This window comes from Sinocyclocheilus anshuiensis, unplaced genomic scaffold (genome assembly GCF_001515605.1).
Source record: "Sinocyclocheilus anshuiensis isolate Anshui unplaced genomic scaffold, SAMN03320099.WGS_v1.1 scaffold183, whole genome shotgun sequence".
Taxonomy (NCBI): Eukaryota; Metazoa; Chordata; class Actinopteri; order Cypriniformes; family Cyprinidae; genus Sinocyclocheilus; species Sinocyclocheilus anshuiensis.
In genome coordinates, this window is record NW_015548309.1 from 1,626,344 (window position 1) to 1,644,913 (window position 18,570).

Consider the following 18,570-nt stretch of genomic DNA (forward strand, 5'->3'; position numbering starts at 1 on the left):
GAAAAAAGCTTCTTTATCAAAAAATAATAATCAGAACAATACATATGATGTATAAAATGAGAAAGAATGAATAAAAATATAATCTGAACCACTAGTATTTGGTTACAATAATAGTTTTTGCAGTCCTTATGTAGCCTTGATTTTTCCCCCCTATTTTCATTTACCAGACACACATTCATTACCGACAATCCATTATCCCTCACAGCCTCATTTTCATTACTGTAAAAAAAATTTAATATGGCACTACTCGAACTAATCACGTGATCACTGCCTATATGAAAAAGATCGAGTGAGTGTAAAGGTTACAATATATTTCATTTACAACACATAGATAATGCATGATACCAAAAATGCTTGACCGTATCAATAGAATAGATCATATGAGCAGCATTTTAATGACTTATGCACATATCACATATAACTTTATGCAATCTATGACCCTGGTCATAAATGTGATGAAGTCATTCCACAAAGCAACATGAACAAACACAGAGTGTTAAACAAAAGTAAAGCAGCAGAGTAGGTAATAATAATCACTATTCATATTTTTAATATTACTGGTTTGAATGAGGGAGAATACACACAACAAGCATATGATCACAGGGCAGCAAACAAACTGTGGAGTGACATGTCAAAGAGATTGTAAGTGTTAATGGCATATATGACTGACTGACTGTTATTTACAACTGTAGTTTTCCTCCAAAACACTCATGAATGAACAAAAGATCTTATTGTCTTGTTCCGCGGCCTGACAGTGGGAGAGTTCGGCTATGATTGCCCCTTCCATCCAGTGGCCAGTAATATCTTCTCTGCTAGCATATAAATCCCCAGTTAAAAGCTTCTTTATCAACAAATAGTAATCAGAACAATACATATGATGTATAAAATGAGAAAGAATGAATAAAAATATAATCTGAACCACTAGTATTTGGTTACAATAATAGTTTTTGCAGTCCTTATGTAGCCTTGATTTTTCCCCCCTATTTTCATTTACCAGACACACATTCATTACCGTGAGGCTTTGAACCGTTTCAACCAACAATGACAAAGACAGTGACAGAACCAACACAATATTCTCTGCTCTAGATTAGATGTAATTCCAAGATATGATGTACGGAAGCCCCTGAAATGCATCAAAGGTTCATTACAGACTTTTGAAAGCCTATACGAAGGATACAAATCAAATGATTTTGGAAGAATAAAAGGAGTTGTGTGTGTGTGTGTTGCTCCAATTCAGGTAAAAACGTTCCTACTCATTCATGGTTTCATCTTTCACACGTCTCTCCAGGTTTATTAGCAGAAATGCTTGTGTGACAGGTAACAGGCAGCATTCTGTTCTTGTCATATCTCAAGGATCTTTATGACATCATGGAACACATGTCCAATAATTCCACAATTCTCTGACTCAAGGTTCTTAAGAGCTCTGATATCGGCAAGGTGGAGTGTGTTTGTGAATCAGCGGCGGACTGAAGGTCTGGAAAAGGCGATGGGCGATGAGCCGTTGTTCTCCGTCCTCTTTCTGCATCTCTACCTTTTTAGAGTCTCTGAAGAGTTTGTAGGCTCTTCTTTTTAGAACAAGCAGAGTTTGTGCCTCTCTGGATTCAAATATCAAGAGAACAACAGCTTGAGCCAGAATACATCACACCGGTGCCTCCTTTTCATCAATGACGTCCAACTTTTGATTCTTGAGTCAGAAAAGGTCATTAAATTACTATCAATGGCACACGTACAATTATTTATATACTTTAATTTGTTGCTATTTAATATATCATTTTACATTTAATTATCTCTAAGTTCCCCCTCTGGGTCCGTTAAGGGTCCCGTTTTTATCCCGCTAATTGCTCAGTGCCTCTCCAGGGCGTCTGTCCCGTCCCTAGGCTGCTATTTGCACACGAACTGGTCTACAAGCGAAGTGCAGCGCTTGCACTTGACGTAGCAACACCAGTGGAACTTGCAGTGGCAGCGCTCGTGTTTGTAGGTCTTGAACTGGTCATAACCACGACCGCAGCACATGAGCTCGCAGCCGTCCATGCCCTCCGAGGTCTTGTTGCACAGGCGCCCCTGGGTGCCCAGAGAGCCGGTGGTCTCGTTACGCAGGCAGTAGTCCGGGCTGGGGTCGATGTACACCAGGTCCTCACTCGTCGGGGGGTTAAAGCGGTTGTTGACCAGCTCCAGCTTGCCTCGTCGGTTGATGCGCATGGCGGCGCCGCTGTCGTATTTTTCTTTCAGGAACTCTCCCACACGACGGAAGTCAGCCAGCTGGAGCCAACAGGTTTTCAGGCTGCACGAGCCGGAGACTCCGTGACACTTGCATGCAACATTGGCCAGGCTGTACACTGCCTGTGAGTGGAGAACGAATTAGAAGTGTTGATAGAATGTTTCATGACAATATTACTTGAAAACAACAATCAGCAACAGTTGAAGCATCATTTTTTTTCCCAGCGTGATCAACACAAAGGCACAAATACCAAAACTTTTCATAACAGGACTAAATAAGCTTTAACAGACTGTTTTTATATTGTAATATTGTTTTAGTTACACAAATAAGCACTAAAGAAATAAATATTGCCCAAATCCTGCCTTTTTATTATTTCAACTTTTTAATCTAGTTATGGTAAAATGATCAAACTGGCTACTGTAGATATTGTCTAAACTGTAAGAAAGCTAGTTTGGAAGTATCAGTAGGAAAAGGCAGAAAATTATAAACTAGTCAATAATATTTTGCAATATATGTCATAATTCCCACCAAAAAAATTGTTGATGAATTTATGTCTCTTGTTTCCAGTGTAATTTTTTTTCTTTGCAAAGAAAACTTAAAAACTATATGAAAATAAAGGGGGAAAATTTTGATGTATGAAATAATGAACATTATGATAAATAATATTTTTGTAAACATTTTAAAATAAATATTAAACAAGAAAAATAGAAATGTAAACTTAAATACATATTTTTAAAAGTAGATGTGTGAGAAATAAATAATAAATATTTGTAATAAACAAAACATTAATAAACGTAAATTTACATATATATATATATATATATATATATATATATACACAATTTTTATTTATTATTTTAAATTTAATGAAATAATTTTCTTTAGGTAGCACAACAGTAGTACTATAAACAGCTGCAAACTAAATCTTGATGGAACAACGGTGCCCTCTAGAGGCTAAATTTGTTCAATGCACCAGTCCGTTTGAACCTGGGGCCTCCTGAGGCCTTTGAGTTTACGGTCCCTTTACAAACAGAGAGCTGCAGTGAGAGCAGTTGGAGAACAATGGGATGAATAGTCATTCTGTTCTAGAACACACAGAGAGCCCCGAGACTACTGACAGCAGACTTCCTGCTGATTAAATTCAATGAAACCCCCACCTGAATCAATAAAGAAGCGCTCGACATATTGTCGTACTAAACTAATGGCCGTTCTTCCCTTTCCTTTTTAATTATTTAACATGTAACATTAACAGACTATTACTTTTCAGTAACCGCCCACAACGGGGTGTACCGAATGTGTCGCATCTTGCCGACAAACACAAAAACAAGCTAATGAGTACAACGTCTGGGCTCAATCAAGTTTGGGTGGCCAGCGTGGGTATTTCCGCCCTGGCTTGTGACGTGTCTTGTTTGCTGTGTCTTTTGTGTCTGTTTAGTGTCCCGAACGAGGGAACATTAAAGGCATTTCTCTCTCTGTTTCTCTGTCATTTAAGCCCAGGCACTGCTCCTCCCTTTAACACCTCACGTGAGAACATTTAACGGTCGTCTCTTGAGGATGTGCTGCCCTGCCACGACTCTTCAACCCCCCTCCGGTGGCAGCTGTTTAAGCCCCCTCAATTTTACCTGCTCGCACACAGACATTAAGGGGAGTTCCAACACCTTTCAAGTCTCTGTCATCACCAGCCCTACCTGCATACCTGTCTGCAATCCAGAAACAACACACACACACACACACACACACTTTCCCACATCACGCAAGCCATTCTCGGCTATTTACAATCTTGCGTGTCAAGCGGCAGTTCTGCTACCTCATCCAAATGATCTCACACAAAAGGGTTTTTGAGCATTTCTATGCAACATGTGCGCCCAACTGAAACTGTGTTCACATAAAAGCTGCCATTTCGCTCTTTTATTCGTCCTCACTTTCATCTATCTCCTTTTCGCGCCCCCCTTTTCTCTCTTTATTCTCTTTTTGCCCCAAGTGACCAAGGTGTGATGGATAGACAGGCTCTTCGGTGCGTGGAAGGGACACGCATGCGGTGCTGTGCACAATGGAGCACGCTCAGACAGGGTCAGGGTCGGCTGCTGGGCAGGGTCGGGGCGGAGTGTGGAGACGGCAAACAACCATCACTGGAGGTGTAGAGATAAGAGACGCGGGACTGGAAAAAGAATCTAAAGTAAACAAATAGAAATCTCTCTGAGCTATGCTAAGAAAATTTAGCAGTTTTCAAGGCCACGACAATGTATTTGTGGTTTACTACTGTCCTCAGAGGTAAAAATTATTATTAATTTACTATTTAATTATCAAGCAAATTTGACTTATTTGCTTATTAATTTTACTTTAACTTTTTAATGTTTATCCATTAATTTATAGTCTTTACACTAAAAAAAAGTAGGATTTACTTGAAAAAAAAAATCACTCAGTAATTGCTAGAACATTTCACAAATAATTGAATTCAACGTGAAATTTTTAAGTAGAAAGACTGAAATAAAACTTTCTAGTAAAACATACCCAATAATCCCTGTTTTATGTATAACTTTGAAAAAATAAACTATCATTCTTTTACAGTTATTAAGCATAATTTTGTTATGGTTTGTTTACAATGTACATAACTGGTGTTTGCTGTTGCTAGTTGATTATTTTTATTTTATTTTAGTTTAGTTGCCCAGATTTCAGCTTCTTAAACAGTCTTGAAGAAGTTCCCATGTATGCTGGACACTTGTTAGCCGCTTTTCCTTCACTATTCAGTCTAAACTCATCTGTTTTTGTGTAGTTTTGTAAATAACTTCATTTTATTCCAATCCTATTTGTCAGCAAACCAATTTCAGGCACTTAATAATATGTCTTCAGATCATAAGTTTAATAAGATCATAAGAAACATCACTCTTGACTGGTTGCATAGATAAAAAACAAGAGAAGAATATGGTACATCCTCATTTAGATAGCTAAGTAAACATGCGTGTCTGTGAATACAAAAGCATTCAAACATTAGTAATGCAGATAAATTCACTGAATGAGGGAGACCGAAAGCCTTACCAGTGTATTAAAATGCGTTACACCTACATGTGTGTTTGAGTGAGTAATAAATTGCTTTAGATTAAGGCGTGTGTGTGTTTATCTCCGCTGCAGTTGATTTAGAATGAAAGACACACAGAAGCAGGTGATCTTTATAAAGGGTGTAGGCCTCCTCTCTGGGTACAGTCTGGGTCACAGGCCTTTGTGACCCACAGGGCTGGAACCACACGCACCATCTTTCACTATACCCTTTCATCCCCCCCACCTGCCCCGACTCCACACCGAGGGGCATCCGATACGCTTCTGTCGCCTCCACAAAAGCCCACCAAGACTAAGCCTTTCCAAGCAAGACAAATCTCCGGCAAACAGGCCCCGCAGAAAGGGAACGCCAGGGAGGCGGGAGTCTCGAGGGTCACACCACACCTTCAAATCCACCTCCACCAAAAAAGCAGGTGCCAATAACTCAAAAAAGAACAGAAAGGATTCAATTGAGGGTGGTCGAGATATAATCTCGCCCTCATGAACGTACAGAACCCATCCAGACCTTGACCTCCTCACCTCTGGGAACCTCCAGGAGAAGAGCCAGGGATCATCTCAGATTTGCCATAACTCCAGAAAAGAGGCCCTCTCTTCTGTAAACACTTTAAATACACTCATCTTCTCTAAGACAAACATATGCGGCTGAGCTCTGCGCACGACAAGCACCCACATCGGCAGGCAAATGGACTTTTTATGAGGCCGCTTCGTTTTAAAAGCACTCAAATAACTGAGGGGAAAGAGGATGGGATTGGGGTGGTATGACAAAGCGTGGGACTCGCAAAGGAATGGAGGAACGCATTCCAGCTTGATGGCGTGTTTTGGCAGGATGTGGTGACATTCTGCAGTGCGTTCTATGAGAGGGTTTTATGCCCACCTGAACGTGGCAGGGGGGCCAGAGTTTGTTGGAGCCAGACACACACACACACTCACATAGTTGGAAACGCTCCAATAATCCCTCCACCGTATAGCTGTTCTATAAAACAGCGAGAAGTCGTTCAACAAGAAAATATGCAGTGTCAGAGTGTTCCTGACTAAACATATTTACCACACATCACCTTATAAAAAAAACACACACACACACAAAAAATTTATTCTGGCATTGACTACTCCATTAAATTAATCAAAGGAAGATTGGATGGCAATCTGAGCTACATGCTGAATGACTGAAACATGGAATGGTTTAGCAGTCCCATCATCCCTGGTGGCGCTCTGACTTCCTGACCCCCAGCAGACTCCAAGGGTGCTAGCCTTTGCATGGGCGCCATTTGGTCACTTCCATTAAATTAGCTCTCTCCCTAGCCTGTAATCTAAATGAAGAGATGCCACAGACTACAGTTATTTTTATATAAACCCAAAGTTAAAGTCTTGATGACTGACTAATCATCCAACAACCTACTAATCAGGTAAACAAGCTTTTTTCCAGATGTGTGCATGCTGCTAGACAGCCAGTTTTACTTACATCTAAGCCTTTTATCCAAAGCAACTTTTATCAGTTTGCATTCTTTGGGAAACAAACCATTGAAATTGTTGGAAAAACTTGTTGGAAAAACAACTTGAAATTTATCAACTTTAAAACACAGCGAGACGGATGTCTTCAGCCATTGCATCATTTCTCACACTGTTTTTGAGTGTCCTGCCACAAGGATTACGTTTTTAGGATCCATTTCCATCAAGATAAAAATGTGCCTTCAGAACCCTCCATTCATTTCCATTCTGTTACACTTGGTCTAGCTTATTTTGTCTTATGAAAAGTAACACATCTAATCAGAGTCAGGTGAATCAAGCAGCTTTTTGTAGGTCAACAATCTTAATGAATTTGATGAGATTTGAGGAAATCTCATAAAATTCCCAATCGCATGGATTCCTATTAAACTGCCTGGATTTAACCTGCGAAAACTCACCAAACAATGGCAAATGTGAATGGATCTTAACTATAAAGGGCTTCCTTAAGACAAATGAACTGACTAGTTGTTCAGGCAACTCACTGACCAATCAGCTGTGAAAATATGTTACTGCACATCCCCTAAAAGATAAATATAATTACTACAGGCCACACACTAACCCCACCCCTTAAAAATTATGAATAATTTTACCTTTGAGAACATCTGCAAAGGAAAGTTTTGTCAGATTTAGCTAACTTCTAACAGTAATTACAATTGTGGACCCAAAGTATTGCTAAGCAAACACGTTCACTCAACAACAGAGGAGGATGAGGTAACTGTGTTTGTTATTGTGTTTGTGGTGATCTGCAGGAGACATAAGGGCTGCCTTCGGTTTATTCACACACAAACATATCTAAAGCTGTGTTTATCCGTTTAAGTGTACATCTGGGCTCTTATTTCTCAATATCACAATAGAGGTTGCAACAGTTGTGATTCATTCCCTAATCCCCCCCACCTGCCCCGACTCCACACCGAGGGGCATCCGATACGCTTCTGTCGCCTCCACAAAAGCCCACCAAGACTAAGCCTTTCCAAGCAAGACAAATCTCCGGCAAACAGGCCCCGCAGAAAGGGAACGCCAGGGAGGCGGGAGTCTCGAGGGTCACACCACACCTTCAAATCCACCTCCACCAAAAAAGCAGGTGCCAATAACTCAAAAAAGAACAGAAAGGATTCAATTGAGGGTGGTCGAGATATAATCTCGCCCTCATGAACGTACAGAACCCATCCAGACCTTGACCTCCTCACCTCTGGGAACCTCCAGGAGAAGAGCCAGGGATCATCTCAGATTTGCCATAACTCCAGAAAAGAGGCCCTCTCTTCTGTAAACACTTTAAATACACTCATCTTCTCTAAGACAAACATATGCGGCTGAGCTCTGCGCACGACAAGCACCCACATCGGCAGGCAAATGGACTTTTTATGAGGCCGCTTCGTTTTAAAAGCACTCAAATAACTGAGGGGAAAGAGGATGGGATTGGGGTGGTATGACAAAGCGTGGGACTCGCAAAGGAATGGAGGAACGCATTCCAGCTTGATGGCGTGTTTTGGCAGGATGTGGTGACATTCTGCAGTGCGTTCTATGAGAGGGTTTTATGCCCACCTGAACGTGGCAGGGGGGCCAGAGTTTGTTGGAGCCAGACACACACACACACTCACATAGTTGGAAACGCTCCAATAATCCCTCCACCGTATAGCTGTTCTATAAAACAGCGAGAAGTCGTTCAACAAGAAAATATGCAGTGTCAGAGTGTTCCTGACTAAACATATTTACCACACATCACCTTATAAAAAAAACACACACACACACAAAAAATTTATTCTGGCATTGACTACTCCATTAAATTAATCAAAGGAAGATTGGATGGCAATCTGAGCTACATGCTGAATGACTGAAACATGGAATGGTTTAGCAGTCCCATCATCCCTGGTGGCGCTCTGACTTCCTGACCCCCAGCAGACTCCAAGGGTGCTAGCCTTTGCATGGGCGCCATTTGGTCACTTCCATTAAATTAGCTCTCTCCCTAGCCTGTAATCTAAATGAAGAGATGCCACAGACTACAGTTATTTTTATATAAACCCAAAGTTAAAGTCTTGATGACTGACTAATCATCCAACAACCTACTAATCAGGTAAACAAGCTTTTTTCCAGATTTGTGTATGCTGCTAGACAGCCAGTTTTACTTACATCTAAGCCTTTTATCCAAAGCAACTTTTATCAGTTTGCATTCTTTGGGAAACAAACCATTGAAATTGTTGGAAAAACTTGTTGGAAAAACAACTTGAAATTTATCAACTTTAAAACACAGCGAGACGGATGTCTTCAGCCATTGCATCATTTCTCACACTGTTTTTGAGTGTCCTGCCACAAGGATTACGTTTTTAGGATCCATTTCCATCAAGATAAAAATGTGCCTTCAGAACCCTCCATTCATTTCCATTCTGTTACACTTGGTCTAGCTTATTTTGTCTTATGAAAAGTAACACATCTAATCAGAGTCAGGTGAATCAAGCAGCTTTTTGTAGGTCAACAATCTTAATGAATTTGATGAGATTTGAGGAAATCTCATAAAATTCCCAATCGCATGGATTCCTATTAAACTGCCTGGATTTAACCTGCGAAAACTCACCAAACAATGGCAAATGTGAATGGATCTTAACTATAAAGGGCTTCCTTAAGACAAATGAACTGACTAGTTGTTCAGGCAACTCACTGACCAATCAGCTGTGAAAATATGTTACTGCACATCCCCTAAAAGATAAATATAATTACTACAGGCCACACACTAACCCCACCCCTTAAAAATTATGAATAATTTTACCTTTGAGAACATCTGCAAAGGAAAGTTTTGTCAGATTTAGCTAACTTCTAACAGTAATTACAATTGTGGACCCAAAGTATTGCTAAGCAAACACGTTCACTCAACAACAGAGGAGGATGAGGTAACTGTGTTTGTTATTGTGTTTGTGGTGATCTGCAGGAGACATAAGGGCTGCCTTCGGTTTATTCACACACAAACATATCTAAAGCTGTGTTTATCCGTTTAAGTGTACATCTGGGCTCTTATTTCTCAATATCACAATAGAGGTTGCAACAGTTGTGATTCATTCCCTACACACTGAAGAAACACACCTTAACCAAACCAATGCACTGTAGACTCTTGCACAAAATTAAATTAGGTGGATCATGGTTGATTTAACGCCCACAGAATGGGTCAAGATATACTGTGGAGATGCTTGTTTACTATCCAATCATTTCCATCTATCAGTAGATCATTGACTGACGTGTGTGTTTATTTCCTCACCATTCTCCCGGCTTCATTGTTCTGTAGGTTCATAAGCGTGCGTGCATGTTCGACAGATCCACGCGGGTAGTTTTTCTCTCGTTCACGGGCGTCAACAAACTCCCGCGCGAAACGGTAGCCATAGTTGACATTGTCCCCACAGCCGCCCCATAGCCAGTCTCTCGGGAGGTCTTTGGGACGAGCCGCTCGGCTGCAGCCGCAGGTGGAAAGCTCACCCTCACGGCACGCCCGACTCACTGCATTCACAACACCCGCTGCGCTGATGGCGTAAGTAAAAGCTGTTTCTCTGCTGCCTGCAGAAGACACACACACAAACACATAATTAGGACACAGACAACATTCCACCGGCTGCAAATCACTTTCTTAAATCATCCACAAATCTTCAGTACACTATTTTTCTTGATTATTCACTTAGGAAGTAAGGCAAAGAGTAAAACAACTCATTTCCAGAACCCCACAGATGGTAACAATCTTTTTGGTAAGCCCTGCAGTGAGAGATAAGATTATCAGAAACGTGTGCATGTACATAGACAGCACTGATTCATTGCTCCATTGTTATATACAGTATATCTCAATGGATATATACTGAAATGCAAGCGAAAAAAGAACTGACAGGTTTTCCAATGTTGGTACACTTGATATGAGGCATATGATAACCCGCAAAGCTTTCCTGCCAAAGAGGCGCTAGGTTTATAAAAATGTGTGCTCTTTTTCGCATCTGTTGTGCATGTGTTACCTGATTTTTTCCCCCATCTATTAAGCCATCTGGAATGCAGATTTCACATACCTCAACAGCACAGGCAATACAGTTAATAGCGTTTAACGTTTAAAAGCTGTTTAAACATGTTAAAAAGTGCTGGTACAACGATATTTAGAGATAAGCACTTTGTATCAATGCTCAGCGACACAGTAATTATGAGAGGAATTTTGTCAAACAAAACGTTTTTTTAACGCCAGGCCCTGAGAACTCATTTTTAATGATCCGGCCTTCCTCAATGCCTTAATGAAAGTGAACTTGCCCCTGATTAGACGGACCACAAGTAACTGTTTGTTTTATGTATTAAAAAGCACAAAAATATACGACAGGAGCATGAAACTTATAATGTTAATGATTCACTCCACACTTGTCAATTTTACAATAATTGATTTTATGGGTCAGAGTTGCAACTCTATTTTTAATATGTAAAAATATAGATCAAATTACTTATTTTTATAGCTATACTGTAGAATAAAGTTTAGATAGATAGACGGTTTCACAGCATCAAACACACAAAGCGGCGCGTGTAAACGGGTGTGTACCTGCATTCCAGAGATGCGCCTATTGAATTTGGAGGGCCACTTTTATTGGCCTTTGGTGCCCAGACTTCAAATAAAGTCCCGGATATCCCGACTCTGTGTCATCGTGTCATTGCATTTCAAAAGCGACGCTGGACAATGGCCCGACTAACACCTCAATATAAACCTTGCGATTGTCGCGTCTTACACCCTGTTTCACTGCTGAGCGGAACTAACACTCAATTGTGGCAAAGAGCGCCGTTTTCTGTGAGAGATCGACACGCAAACGAGCATGCATTCGATTTAAGTAGCCTACAGGCTGCTTACAGGTTACATGAAAGACTGACACTATCTAGGGAAACTTTCTTCATTTAAATATACTGTATAAAAGATCTGAACGAATGCAAACATGCATGCATAAACTAATATAGAGCACCAATTATTTTAAATAAACAATGTTATATGAAAATCACAAAACTGATGTCAAGAGCACAGCGCTTAAATCTCACGCGGAGCTGTTCAGTGCACGCTGAGCACGCACCATTAACACTTTACATGTAGACTACCACAACTAAACAAAACAGTACATTTATCAAAAAAGTTTGGTAAAGTATGCATTTATATGCGTTATTTATTTTTAATGCATTTTAAAAACTGCCCAGTTGCTCAATAAAAAGTTGCAAACAAAGTACCATAATAGGCCCACTGGCCTATTGTTCCATTTAAACTAAAAATACTTGTGAATCAATAAGTTGGCTGAAAATGAAAAAGAGTCTTTATTTTTATAAATGTGACTACTGCTATGTTCACATGAATTGTGATCATGATTCATATGACAAAGCAGTCTTAAAAAGAACATTAAAAAACAATAATAGACCCTTAAACAATATATCTACCAAATATGGCAGATGTACATATATGTTTTATAAATTATTTTTATGTAGCTTTGACACAGACATCATCTTTCAGATGATGAACTAGAATTAAACAGCCGGTGATGTGACTATTTACACCAGCCACATGAAATCAAGAACTTAATTAATAGTTGACAACTCTGAACAAAATACATTAACTATTTGTAGGCCCTTCTAATTCAAAATTACATGGTGGTCTGAAATATCAAAGCAGGCATGCATTCAAAAGCTGCATGCTTTATTGTTGCGCAATTAATCAATTCAGATACTTGTTTTGAGTGCATATACATTGCATCATCACAGTGACTCACCTATCTGCATGACTCGGCCGAACACGGATGTGTTGTCCACCGTGCTACAGTTCCATCGCCTCTGCTTGAACTGATACTGACACTCCTTGATGCCCGTCTTTGCGCCCTCTCCGATATAAACCATATGGTCCTGATAGAGTTGGCAGAGCTTCCTCTGACCCTGAGACAGGCCTGTCAGCTGGCTGCACAGAGGCTGTGCCCCAATGATGTACATCTCCGGTCTCTGGATGGGGTTCATGGCTAATGACCTTAGAAAGTAAGACCAAAGCACTGACCATCAGCCAAAAACAGTGTATACTTGAATATGCACAACTAACCTACAGCGTACATGACACACAGTCATTATTTATAGTGTAAAACTTCATTAGGCTATACTTATGTGGAGTCTGCTGTTTTTTTTTTTTGGAGAACGCAATAAAATATAGTAGCAAGAATTATTTTGTCACTAAGTCAAACTCTAAACCTGTTATTCACTGCAATAATCATGAACCAGTTTAATTTCAAGCAAATTCATTGTTTGTGACATTAAGTTAAGGATTGCGTGGCATAAATGGTGTCCGTAACCTATTATCAAATTGAAAACTGTTGGAAAAACCTGTTGTCCTCAGGACATGTTGCCTTGAATGCCCTTATTTACAAACAGTTTGACCATTTGTTGCTCAAGGTAAATATTGTGACAAAGCCTCCACATTTGTTCTCAGCTAATAGTTTTCTTATGCATTGTTTCATCCTTCACAAACACGTTTAACTCGATATGATATTCTTTAGAAATATAGATATGTAACTCAGATTAGTTTGCAAATAGATCTGATCTTACCACCATGAGGTGGCGACCACCAGCAGCCGAGAGTTGCAGACGATGAGGGTCACTGCCAAAAGTAGGTGTCCTTGGTTCATTCTCACATCCATCCTTTCTCGTCCAAGAAATGGAAACACGAAGAGCCTCCTCTGGGGAAACATTTAGGAAATGATAGTAATCCACTTGGAGGAGCTGCTTCCTTTAGTAACTTAAAAAAAAAAAAGTACAGTGCCTCTGAATCCCCTCAATTTCGCCCCAGCTCAGTTTTAAACACCAGCTGTGAGTAAAACACCTAGGTGACCTGAGGCACTAACGGAGTCTGACATCTGTTAAGAATGTTCTTTTCAAACTCCGCTTCATAAAACAGAACGAAAGTGGATGTCGGTGCGTAATGGATATAAGCGGCACACGGATGGAAGTTAAAACGAACGAAGAAAAAGACATAAGTGCAACTATGTGGTGATAGTCCAAATTCTCTCCCCCTCTGTCTCTGCCGGTTCTCTCGATATGAACTAACACCGCTGCGCTCCGATGGCACAACATAACCCTCCTTCCTTCTGCTCGCACTTCTCCGCACCCCCTTCGTTTTAACGCGGATACAATGGAGAGGAGGAGGAGCGCGAGGGGAGCCGAGGAACTGGTGAGGAATTTGGGGAGGCCAAACAACACAAGAGGGCAGCAGATGAGAATCCGATTCGTAGCAGAGCGTTGATTCTCCGGTGCGCAAGAGCGAGTTTTGCACTCATGGTAAATTACGACATAGCGCATGTATTAAGAGGAGCTTGAGATACTCGCGGAGCATTTCAAGCCATGAAAATCAAAAAGTCAAAAGTTCACAGAGGGAGATGGAATAAAAGAGTTAACGGCTTGGAAAATATAATTCTTCCATCAAAGTTCACATGCGTATAAACTCCATTCTTTTTAGCTCTATAGTTTACCGCAATAAATCCGAACAAAGGGCAAACAAAAAAAATCCCGGTTTGACATGAGGAATAAAAGCCACGCATGTGATCTTTGACAGTTCAACTCCTGCTACCCTCTAAATCACTTTGCACATAAAAGTCGCAGTTGCATTGAACGCACTTGGGCATGAGATATCCACTCACACTTCAGGAACCAAGACTTAAACCGTGCTATAATGTGGGGAAAGTTTTATCATCACAGCCTTTTTAGACGAATTTACAGCTGATAACCAACACTGCAGACATAAACAGCCACATTGCACCCTATCCTTCAGAAGTGCGGTGTAAGGAATGCAAATACAATGAGTGTTTTACAGCTCCAGACTCTTGGAGAGGTTTGGGAATTGTAGAGAGCCCTGTGCCATTCCAGCATCACCCCCACACCTCTCTTTTGAGTGCCGTCCTACAGACATGTCAGAATTGGTGTGAGAGACGCCACTCAATTTCCGAGCAGTCTGTGCATGATAAAGGGCCTCTCCGGACCCTTTCATCTCCTCTAATCCACACGCCCAGCCATCACCTTTACGCCTCCCATCGCAGACCTGGGCTCGTCTCCATGTCCCTCCCTCACTCTGGAACCCTGACGCACAGTGAGCAATAAACTCTATTTATTTTACTTTGCACTATGCGGAGTTTATAATTACTGTATCGTTACTGTACTCATGTGGTTTCTTCAGTTTTTGTAAATGCAATATCAAAATCAACGTGTATAAGAATTTCAAATACTAGGATTTATTGGACAATGATTAGGAAAATTGTATAAAAAAATCAAATAATGTCTAATAGATTGGCTTATTTTTAAGCATGATATGGTTAGTGGTTAATTTGAGTTCACATTCATTAGTAGTAAATGCTGTTTGCTCCCCCTGGTGCACTGATTAAGTAATTACAACAAACTGAGAATCTAAAATAAAAATAAAACAATATAAAATAAACCATACTGTAATCTTTACTACACCGACCAAAATGTACTGTACTGTTTAAAAATAAGTTCCCAAACTCTTAAAAAAATAAAGGTTCCAAAAAGGGGGTTTTAACAGCAATGCCATAGAAGAACCATATTTGGTTCCCCAAAGAACCTTTCTGTGAACAGAACATTTTTTAAATTCCTAGTGTGAAGAACATTAAAAAAAAAAATCTAAAGAACCTTTTTTCACTATAAAGAACCTTTTGTGGAATGGAAAGATTTCCGGATGTTAAAGGTTCTTCACAGATGCCAATAAAGAAGCTTTCTTTTTAAGGGTTTATGAAACTAAAGGCCAAAAATAGACCTAATATATTTAACTAATGAAAACTGGATTTAATTTTTAAAATAATTATATTCTGTAAGCTATCACGTTAATTGTTAATCAGAAAACACAAAATAAAATTACATTGCAATTGACTAAATAAACTAAAAGATTTTCTCAAGTCATTTTGAATTAAAAAAAAAGAACTACCAAATGTGTAAATGTAGCTACCTAATAATGATAACAAAACAACAACAACAACAACTATTATTATTATTTATTTAAAAAATAGTCAATTTCTATTGCACACTTTGCATTCACAATTGAAAGTCCTGACTCTGTTACTGCATCTTATCACATGGTGGCGCACTTTAGCAAGAAATGAACAGAGACAGTAAAACTAGCACAAGGTCTATGCAATCGCAGCGCAACCCTTCGCAATGCTAGTGTAATACATGACTGATGCCTCATGCTTATCAGTATGCATTAAGCTCTTTGTAGGTGCTAAGAAAAATATGCATACAATTTTTTTTGCGTTGCCAGAGCTCGTGCATAAACACCAGTGCCTGTGATTTTATTTTATTTTTAAAGAGTCCTGTGAGGTCTTTTGAATTAAGAGCCACTTCTATCCTCTCCAGGAGGTCACCTCAGACTGTGACCAATAAAACCTGTAAAAGCAGTTGAGTCTTATAGATAAGTGTGCTTACATATATCACATATGCGTTGCTTATACATTACTCACTCTGCCTGAAACTTGTGCAAATAATACACATTTCAATGTGACCTTAAATGGGCACGTTCTCTCTCTGTCGGTCTATTCTATGCCATCTGTTCCGCTGCCAGCTATGGTTGGTAAATTATGACATCACTGGCACGCATGAATAGAATCCGAGCATCCAGCTTCTGCTGGGTTTCAGAATCTGGATGCTGTCTTCATACAAGCTTTGCAGATTTGTACCGACTTATATTAGCAGAGTGGTTGCCAGTGCTGGCAGATCGGTGAAACAATTAAAATTCTGTCATCGTTTATTCACACTCATGTCATCCTAACCCGTATTATTTTCTTGCTTGCATGGAAGACAAAACAAGATGTTTAACAGAATGTTAGCGCTGCTCTTTTCCATACAATGAAAATGGACCATCAAGCTCCAATGATAACAAAATGACCATAAAGCATCATTAAAGTAGATTTCTGTGCTATTTTCCAAGTTTTCAAAAGTATTTAAAAAATATGCACTATTAAAAATAAAGGTTCCAATACAGGGTTTTTGTTGCAATGCCACAAAAGAACCACTCTTGATCCCTAAAGAACTTTTCAGTTCTTAAAGGAACCATTTTTTTTCTTAATGTAAAGAACATTTAAATAATCTAAAGAAACATTTTCCACTATAAAGAACCTTTTGTCGAATGGAATGGCTCCATGGCTGATAAAGTTCTTCATTGAACCATAGATGCCAATAAAGGAACATTTATTTTTAAGAGTGTATGAGGAGAAGACCAAATTTTTGAACAAATGTGACCACATTATTGAGCATTGAGAGCTCATTTTGGGTTTGTTCCTCACACAAAGCTATCGTATTACATTGTCTATATTGTAAATAACCTTTTTCTACTATAAAGAACCTTCTGTTGAATGGAAAGTTTCCATGGATGTTAAAGGTTCTTAATGAAACCATAGATGCCAGAAAAAAACAAACCGTCCTTTTTAAGACTATTTGAAGAGAAGACCAAATTTTTGAGCAAATTTGACCACACAATTGACCAAATAAGCTTTGAGGGTGATTTTGTTGCCAATGAATACCAATAAAGAATCTTTATTTTTAAGAGTGTATTAGAAGATGACATTTTTGACCAAATACGACCACATTATTGACCAAATGTGCACATTCAAACTGCACAAATAAGCTTTGAGAGCTCATTTTGGTTTTGTTTCGCACACAAAGCTATGGTATGACTCCATCTGCTATTGTTAAAGAGCCTAGTCACCATTCACTTTCAATGAAATAGCAGGGTGAACATTCTGCTTTACGTCTCCTGTTGTGTCCCACAGAAGAATGACACAAGCTTAAGTAAATGCTGACAGAATTATCATTTTTGGTGAACCATCCCTTCAAGATCTGGTTCTGATTTTGAGCGATTATGTAAACAGCTCAGTGTCTGACACAGAACAAGAAAGAAATAGAGGTGAGAGAAGACAAGGAAAACACTGGAGCTGAGCAGACGGTGTGTTTATGTGTGTGTGTGTGTGTGTGTGTGTGTGTGTGTGTGTGTGTGTGTGTGTGTGTGTGTGTGTGTGTGTGTGTGTGTGTGTGTGTGTGTGTGTGTGTGTGTGTGTGTGTGTGTGTGTGTGTGTGTGTGTGTGTGTGTGTGTGTGAATGTGTGAGTGAGCAAAGATGAAGACAACCTGGCTAAAGCTCAGGAGAGCTCTTGAACTCTGTGATGATCCTCCAGTTACACAACTGTGCTCCGGCGCCAGCGAGAGAGAGACAGAGAGACTGAAAGAGAAAAGATGCCACCCATACCAAAGATCCCGACTAGAGTAAAAACAGCCACTAATCAAAACAATCTGCCCAGTGCCTCAGTCTCTGTGCATGCAGAGAAAAATGAAGGCACGGAATAAAGAGTGAAAGCTCTTAATCACACGGCATCAAACAGACATATGCGAAGCAGCTTTCTGGCTGTGAATTCACAGCACTTATAATAACCAAAGTGTTCACAAGTCTGTAAAACTCGCTGCTTCCCCGTTGAGTCACACGTACTGTAAATGCCCCCCCTCTTCATCACATAGAACACCATGTGGTTTGGGGTACAGTGGAAATGACAGGGAGGGGGCTCTACACGTGCTGGGGGTGGGGTTAACCAGTCCAGCTGTGTTTCCCAGGGTGCTTTGCGGCAGCCGCTGGGAGATCAATGGTGAGGCAAGCCTGACAGATCTGTGTGCTGAGGTGTCTGAGCGAGCAACCTGCTGTATATCATTAAAACTGCAGCGTCTCTCCATAATGCTGCCTGTGACTAACCCAGATAGCAGGCAGACTCCCAAATCAAAGACATCTGGGCTGCA

The 18,570-nt window shown here is 40.0% G+C and overlaps 1 protein-coding gene across 2 annotated transcripts in view; it reads right to left on the reverse strand.

The window, feature by feature from the left end:
- Positions 1-444: 444 nt before the first annotated feature.
- Positions 445-18,570, reverse strand: part of LOC107656325 (ELKS/Rab6-interacting/CAST family member 1-like) — a 298,875-nt gene continuing 280,749 nt past the window's right edge. For both annotated transcript variants that reach the window (XM_016444117.1, XM_016444118.1), the window contains 4 exons: positions 13,337-13,467; positions 12,520-12,767; positions 10,020-10,312; positions 445-2,340 (listed from right to left, as the gene is read on the reverse strand). In XM_016444117.1, the coding sequence (XP_016299603.1) occupies positions 1,882-2,340; positions 10,020-10,312; positions 12,520-12,767; positions 13,337-13,467 (1,131 nt within the window). In that variant the 3' untranslated portion in view covers positions 445-1,881. The remainder of the gene's footprint in view (positions 2,341-10,019; positions 10,313-12,519; positions 12,768-13,336; positions 13,468-18,570) is intronic.